The sequence below is a fragment of the Pyxicephalus adspersus genome, chromosome W (genome assembly GCF_032062135.1).
Source record: "Pyxicephalus adspersus chromosome W, UCB_Pads_2.0, whole genome shotgun sequence".
In the NCBI taxonomy this organism is placed as follows: Eukaryota; Metazoa; Chordata; class Amphibia; order Anura; family Pyxicephalidae; genus Pyxicephalus; species Pyxicephalus adspersus.
In genome coordinates this window covers 11,711,531-11,719,146 of record NC_092870.1, presented here as the reverse complement: position 1 = coordinate 11,719,146, position 7,616 = coordinate 11,711,531, and the positions used below count along the sequence as shown (strand labels likewise).

General features: G+C 39.0%; 1 protein-coding gene and 2 non-coding genes across 3 annotated transcripts; all 3 read left to right on the top strand.

Annotated features, from left to right (window-relative positions):
- Window positions 1–210: 210 nt before the first annotated feature.
- Window positions 211–6,734, top strand: LOC140342805 (large ribosomal subunit protein uL16-like). The gene is made up of 6 exons (XM_072429156.1): window positions 211–281; window positions 1,498–1,556; window positions 2,454–2,561; window positions 5,007–5,145; window positions 5,600–5,762; window positions 6,248–6,734. The coding sequence occupies exons 1-6, from the start codon at window positions 259–261 to the stop codon at window positions 6,401–6,403; spliced, it is 648 nt and encodes a 215-aa protein (XP_072285257.1). The 5' UTR covers window positions 211–258; the 3' UTR covers window positions 6,404–6,734.
- On the top strand, window positions 4,798–4,942 carry LOC140342927 (small nucleolar RNA SNORA70). Its single transcript, XR_011923212.1, has one exon. It is a non-coding gene; the product is annotated as a small nucleolar RNA SNORA70 (small nucleolar RNA).
- On the top strand, window positions 5,432–5,556 carry LOC140342926 (small nucleolar RNA SNORA70). The gene has a single exon (XR_011923211.1). It is a non-coding gene; the product is annotated as a small nucleolar RNA SNORA70 (small nucleolar RNA).
- Window positions 6,735–7,616: the final 882 nt, after the last annotated feature.

Sequence of the window (7,616 nt, the reverse complement as noted above, 5' to 3'; positions counted from 1 at the left end):
TAAAAAATAATCTCCGAAAATGTGGCCGCCATTCTATAATCCCCGCCTTCGCTAGGAGACGGTTTTTAAAGTAAGTGGGTAGAAAAGGGGCGGTGCGAGTATATAAGGGAGTGCACAAAGCCGTTGGCTTCCTTTTTGCTCTTGGTGAGGTTGGTGAGGTTGTGTTATGGGATTTGTAGCCTGGTGTCAGAGTGTTCAGCGGACTGCTTACTTCTATCTTCTCTTTGTGTTTCCTGTGTGCAGGTATTGAGCACCATCATGGGCCGAAGACCCGCTCGCTGGTGAGTAATCCTGAAAGGGAATAAGGCCATGTGCCGAGCAGGCCGCACTCGTGTGCAGTCTGAGCTTCCAGCATGGGAGGACCGGTCTAATCGGGGCAGGGTGTTACCGGGGATTGTCCAGGGATAGGGCTTCCTGCTGGTGGTCTGACATTAATAAAGCGCATTAGATAGTTACCCCATACATGTTACAATCTGACCATGCATTAATTCCAAAGCCCGTGTAATATGAAGGCCTACCTCAATTGTCCCGGCACGCTGTGTATAATTGGACAGATCCTTGTATTTGTAAATCTGAAGGGGATTGTTGATTTAGATTTTATATAATCGGCCTAATGGCCTCCTTATATTGATGGGAGTGCTCGGGGTGTTATGATTTACAAGAGACATGAGAATTGTCAAATATTAACAATAACTCTGTAGATCCAATCGTCTTTAAACAAAAAAAAAAATCAAAGTGTTTCAGGCTGAATTTAATCCCCACTTTTGGGTGGGTGGAATTAGTTTGATGTCAACAGTTCTTCATTGTTCAATCTGTGTCCCGCTATCCCTGAGGATTGTTTGGGCACAGTGCTCAAGTGCTTGCATTGCACTTATAGATTTTTTTTTTTTTTTTTTTTTTTTTTTTTTTTTTTTTTTTTTGTCTGATCAGCAATCAACAGGTTTTTACCAGTCCTTGAGAGCAAAGAAATTGGAGGTTTGGTGGTTACTAAGACAGGAAGTAAACGAAAAAAGAAAACTTTTGTAAGTTCACATTTGAAGATACTAGTTGCCTGGCATCCACTTTAAATCTTTTGGCCTAAAACAAGCACATTATTGTCAAAATTGGATAAGAATAAATAACATCTATATTTGGTGCACATCCCATGCCAAAGCAACCTCATAACAACTTGGAAGCCAGCATTCATAAGCAATCTGAAGTGAGTCTGCATTAAGGCACCCCCCAACTCAGCAATGAAAACTGGATGCCTTGAACCTTTACTGGTTTAGAGACAAAGGCTTTTTAGTTTCTCTGCTTTAGGTATAAACATTTGGGGAGAAAAGTGAATGTAGAAATAACAGGTCCCAATTTGGTGCAGTAATACATTGATTTCCAGAAGTTTTTAACTTGCAGCTGATTTAAATCTGGATGCTCCCACCCCTCTTAATCTTTTGTAAAAGATTGTAAATTGTAAATGTAATTTTTTTTAATATTTTAAATTGATGCTTTCATGTCTAGTTACAGATACTGCAAAAACAAGCCCTACCCCAAATCCCGCTTCTGTAGGGGTGTCCCAGGTAAGATAATGCAACAGATTTTATACATATTCAGAATAATTACTTTTATACTCATTTCTATTATACCAATTACTCATGATTGTGATTGCCAAATCACAACATTAACCTGCAAAATGTCAGTTTAACAAGCTGACTTTTTAGTAGTCGAAGCCTTAAAGTGGATGGCTTTGTTTCTAAAATATGGCATAACTGGCTATACATGGATGTTTAGAGTATTTATCAGGCACTGCTATGTTAAAGCAAACACATTTTAGCGCAAAGGGTCGATGCATGATGGCACTGTCTCCATGCAAATAGACAGATTTGTTGATGCTGGACCCCTCCTAGTACCTTACAATAGTCAGTCATAACAGTTGAGGAAATTTCTTCACCTTGCCTTCTGTCCAAAATTTTGTAAACTAAAATCAGGTAATTTCTGATTCATTTGCCTTCTCTTTCTGACTTTAGAAATGAATGTTTGCAATGTTAGTGGAACTAAAACCCACTAATGCTAACCTATCATGGGCGCTGCCATATTCTTCCTTCTCTTCCACATTCCTATCTTTGGCCATCTTGATTGGCCAGGCCAAGATGGCATAAGGAAGTGAGTGGAATTAAATTTAATCCCAGTACACACAAGGACTGTGATTGCCAAGTATCCCTGGCAACTTAAAAGAAATTTGACAACTGGGCAGCAACCGGTCAGGTAAGAATTCTTATTGTTGCATCACCTGTCCCTTTCTGCAATAAACACCTGACTGATCATGAATTTTCAAAGTGGGACTTAAGTTCCACTTTAATTGTTTTATTAGGATTTCACCTGTTTTCAAATAACTTGCATTTTTCATTGGTCTCAGAAATGCAAGCAATGTATATGTTTCACTTGCATCTGTAGTTGACTTGTCTTTTCTGTTTCAGATCCCAAAATCAGGATCTTTGACTTGGGTCGTAAGAAGGCTAAGGTGGATGAGTTTCCGCTATGTGGTCACATGGTCTCTGATGAGTACGAGCAGCTGTCATCGGAAGGTTAGACCAGCCAGCTATAGAGCTTGTGTTTGTTATCCTTGATGATCTACATTGAACAGGTTTATTATATACATTTAAATTGACATTATCTTGCTGAGCTCTTACTAATTCTTCTAAATCCAAATAGCCTTGAGGTTAAGTGGTGCCCAACATTTTTTCATCTGGGGGCTGTTGACAGTAAGATAAAACTCATGGGCCACAATGCAAAAAAAATTAAAGATTTATCTTTAAAACTAGAATAGTTTGGTTTAAAATGACATTAAATTGAAATGTTTTTATTTACCTTGACGTACATGCCCCCCAAAAAATGACAGATCAAAAATTTCTGCATGCATATAATTTGATGCTCATTTTATTAATGGAAAATACAAAACTAAACCGATCATAGTGGTGGCCAGTCATATATTGCTCCCCACTTTCGCCATTCATGTACTAAGAGCAGAAACTACACCATACAATGTGCCCTATCGGTTATAGTGGGTTGCTAACTTTTGGACATACCCATTGTGGGGATTTTGGAGTACAGAGAAATGCATTACACTTGACAGATAGCCAAGGGGTACATGTTCTTACTTCTCCTTGTTTCATAGAAATTAGTAGTAAAAGTGGTCAGATGTGTGACGAGGTAGCACGGTATGATAAGTATAGTTTTTCTTATCTTGTGATGGTGCTGCAGCAAAAATTTTATAGGGGGACATGGCAACAGGAGTCCCCACTTACCCTACATTTTAAAATGCCTACAGTTCCCTTTCAGCAGAAATTGGGGTTCAAAGAACATAACTGCAAATTTGTGATAGAATATTAGTAGCTGTGAGGGTAGCCACAAGTCTCACAATCCTACGTTCTTTTCTGTTAAAGAGAAATTGGGCTTCACAGAAGGTTAAGAACATCCAGCTGTGTGTAACGGGCACCCCACCAACTGCTCAGTCACTTGCACTGCAGCATCTCCAGATTGCCTCCAGGTGGTGGTGTCTCCTAGGCAGGGTTCTATGGCATGAGGAAGGGGAAACCTTTCCACCACTCTGAACACAGCCTTAGTTTTGTGAATAAGCTGATTGTCTCCAACAAGCTCAATTTTGAGGATCCTTGTCTTGTACCCTGTTTCCCCGATTATAAGGCACTGTCTTATATTTTTTGAAATGCCAAAATATGCCCTAGGTCCTATTTTCAGGGGATGTCTTATTTTTCCATGAAGAAGACTACAGTACACATTTATTGTTGAAAGTCACTCATGATCACTCATGTTCCATTGATTGTCCCCTTCTGATCACTCTGCCATTGACTGTCCCCTTCTGTTCACTTACTGGTAATTAAGTGCAGGGATCTCCGTTAGGGCAGGGATCAGCAGCTTGCTTCCTGGTGCAGAATGCCGGCTTGTTACTTTCAGTTTCACTCTGCACTGCAGCCAGGAGCAGACACGTGCTGCAGCCAGCATCAAGGAGACACACACAGGATCGGATATCTGGGGATGTCTTATTCACGGGTGAGTGTCTTATTTAATTATTTTTTCAAAAATCGGGGATGGGTTATTTAATGGGGATGTCTTAAAATCGGGGAAACACGGTAATAGCACCCTTTAATGTGAAAATATCCCTGATAGGATTTTATGCTTGTGACCCCATATCTAGCAACTTAGTTTAGGGAGGTTGTAATTAAGTTACTGCTCTGACTGAGCAGCTCTTTAGTCAGAAATGTGAAATTTTCAGGTGCACATGGAATCCTAAGTGTGGGGGATATGAAGTTTATACATAATGATATTGACAGCTGCTTAAAAAAAAAAACAAAAAAAAACCCTACCTGCTCCCCAGAATCCAATGGCATTCTCTAGCGAATCCCATCCGGCTTCTGCCTCATATGATCAGCTTGATGGTTGTGATGTGTTAAGCATTGGTACGCTGGTTAGGTGTGGCAAATTACATTTTAATCTGCTTTTTAAACGTTGATCAGTGATGGTTATTAAAAATTAAACCCAAAAGTTTATTGTACCCTTGTTAAGACAAATTAAAAAAATGAAATTTAATTTTTTTAATAAATAAAATTTTAATTTTATAATTTATTGATTTTGATTTCAAACTGATCATACCTGGGAATTATTCCTAAGAATTACAGGCCTAAAATAATAAACAACAAATTTCAACACAAAACAATGTAACGCTTTTGACATAAAAATACTGACCTCATAAGACCACCAGGGTGGTTAAATTAATGAATGTTGATTTATGTGTTGGTGTAAGATTTGCAGCTAATTAAGCTGACCATCTTTTGCCCTTTTCCAAAGCTGGTGTGTAATAGCTGCATACAGCAGTTCTCTGTATGGGATGAAACAAAGTACATAGTGTTTCACCCCATACAAAGTGCCCTAAGGGACCTTGGTGGCGGTGCTACTGCTGCCATAAAATGTTTTCCCAATCATTCTCTGTATTAATTGACATATTTTCTCTCCAGCTCTTGAAGCTGCCCGTATCTGTGCCAACAAGTACATGGTGAAGAGTTGTGGCAAGGATGGTTTCCACATAAGAGTTCGCCTCCACCCATTCCACGTCATCCGTATTAACAAAATGCTATCATGCGCTGGGGCTGATAGGTAAATTATATACAGTTTAGCAGAGTAACAAGTGAAAACCTTATGAAGGGGGGGGAAACTTTTTCCAGAAACTGCTTGATTCAGGGCCAGAACTCCCTTCTAAACTATTTGAAGCAAGAACACTTGAATAAACTGCCATACTACCATACTGTGGGTGGTGGAAACTATTTGGCCACATTGCTAGCTTCATAGCTCGCTTGCAGACTGTAAATACCAATATCATTTGTTTGTTGAAAGTTGACACATGTTTAACGGCTTTAGATAGGCGTGCAAACGTTTTCTGTCTTTGCAGCTAATTAAGCCAACCAACTTTTGTGGCAATAAGAAGCTGGAGTGCAATGGCTGCATACAATATGATCCTTGGCTGTATATGGGTGATGCAGAGTGCTCTAGGAGGCTTTGGAAACTGAGCAAGTTAGCACAGATGTCTCCCAACACTTTTTTACTTCTACAGGCTCCAGACTGGGATGCGTGGTGCTTTTGGAAAACCTCAGGGTACAGTGGCCAGAGTCCACATTGGACAGGTCATTATGTCCATCCGCACCAAGAGTCAAAACAAGGAGCATGTGGTTGAAGCCCTGCGCAGAGCCAAGTTTAAGTTCCCTGGCCGCCAGAAGGTAAACTAAATTTGATGATGGGATTTTGGGTTTCCTTATGCGACCTGACTAGAAGAATAAAACGGGATACAGAAGTATGATAAATTAAGCATTTTGTGCTGCTTAATGATAGACCTTATTGGTATCTCTGACCTGACTGTACAGTTTCTAGAGAAACTTTGCAAGTGTCACAAAGAAAACTATAGTTAGATACACCAAAATATTTTTTTGCTTTTATACTAATGGTCAAAAGCCTGAACTGCTTTTTGGCAAAAACTTAAAAGGTTCCTAATATTTGGTCATGTGCTACTTGAAATCATCACATTTCTGTACTTTCTGGCAAGAGACATTTTCAAATAAGGATGCTGTATAGAGGTTCTCATCCCACTGGAGTTGTCCAAAAATATTTTTTTTTGAACATTTGATTGCTTGATCCATTGCAGACACTGTTGCTGCTGGGGTACCTAACCTTACTACTGCTTAAGCTTGCATTTACTTTTGTACAGATCCACATTTCTAAGAAGTGGGGCTTTACCAAGTTCAACGCTGATAACTTTGAGGCAATGGTGGCTGAGAAACGTCTTGTTCCTGATGGCTGTGGTGTGAAGTACATCTCTAACCGAGGCCCTCTGGACAAGTGGAGGGAGCTGCATGCTGAATAAGCTTATGCACTTTTATCTGGGCTGTGTACTTTTTGATCTTGTGTCAATAAAGTTTTCAAGTATGGAATGTTCAAAACTGTGTAGAATTTTGATAGCTGCTGTCCTTTAAAGGGGTTATTTTCTTTCTTTTGTGACTTTCTAAAACCTGTACATGTGTGTCCAGCTCTTTATGGGCTCTGCTTTGCAGATTAGTTACTTTGGGTTTACTGAAAAATGAGTAGAATGACTTGCAGATGCTGCCATCAGATTCTTTTGAGATGTTCACATAAGTAATCTGCTTCAGGGATTTTTCATGTACAAATCAATAAATTGAATTGCACTAAAAACAGTACAGATGAACTAATAATTATTTCATATGTATATATCTCGTACCATATGTGCAATTTGTGAAGAGGGGGGGAAAAAGATCTTTTGGTATGTACATACCACAGTGTCAATATTTGAGTGTGATCAGACCTGGCATAGGCTGTAATACAAAGAGTGGGATGTGATGGACTTAATCCAGGAGGGAAGATGGATAACCAAAAAATAGTTACATATGTTGATATTAATGATGTGGATTTGGAAAATCAATGACATATCATTGATGAGTCAATCAGCAACTGTAAAGATAAATATATAAAAAAAAATCTTGAAAGAAATGTGTATATTTTAATTCTATGCATGCACAAACGGGTACAAAAGGAGAAAAAAAACTCAGAAAAGGGGAGAACAGTCAATTCGCCCACATCTTATTAAAGTGTAAGTTCATTGCAGAAAGAAGCAAGTCCAGCAGTAGGCCAAAGCCGTAAAGACTCCATTATAGGTTCAAAGTATATGTATGCACAAACCAGCCTCAAGTATGCAAAAATTCCAAAACTAAAATAAGGTGTATGCAATGTAAATCCAATTGGTATATAAGTATAAGGAAGCATGTACTTTCATATATAGGTTCTGAAGAAAAGAGACCTAAAATGACAGCGTTGGTAAGTATAGTGAAGACCTGGATCCAAGGAGTCTGCCCCCCAACAGATCAGACCCCAATAAGAGGTCTGATAAGATTGCTGGGGATCATTGCCACTCCTTTTACATACCCCTGCTGATGAGAGCTTTACAGGGTTAACTCACATGAACAACATCAATTACTGTAAACCAAAAAATCAATGCATAAAGATATAAACAGTATTAAATTGATTACTACTTATTCTAGAAACCATGAAAAAGTGAGACAAAT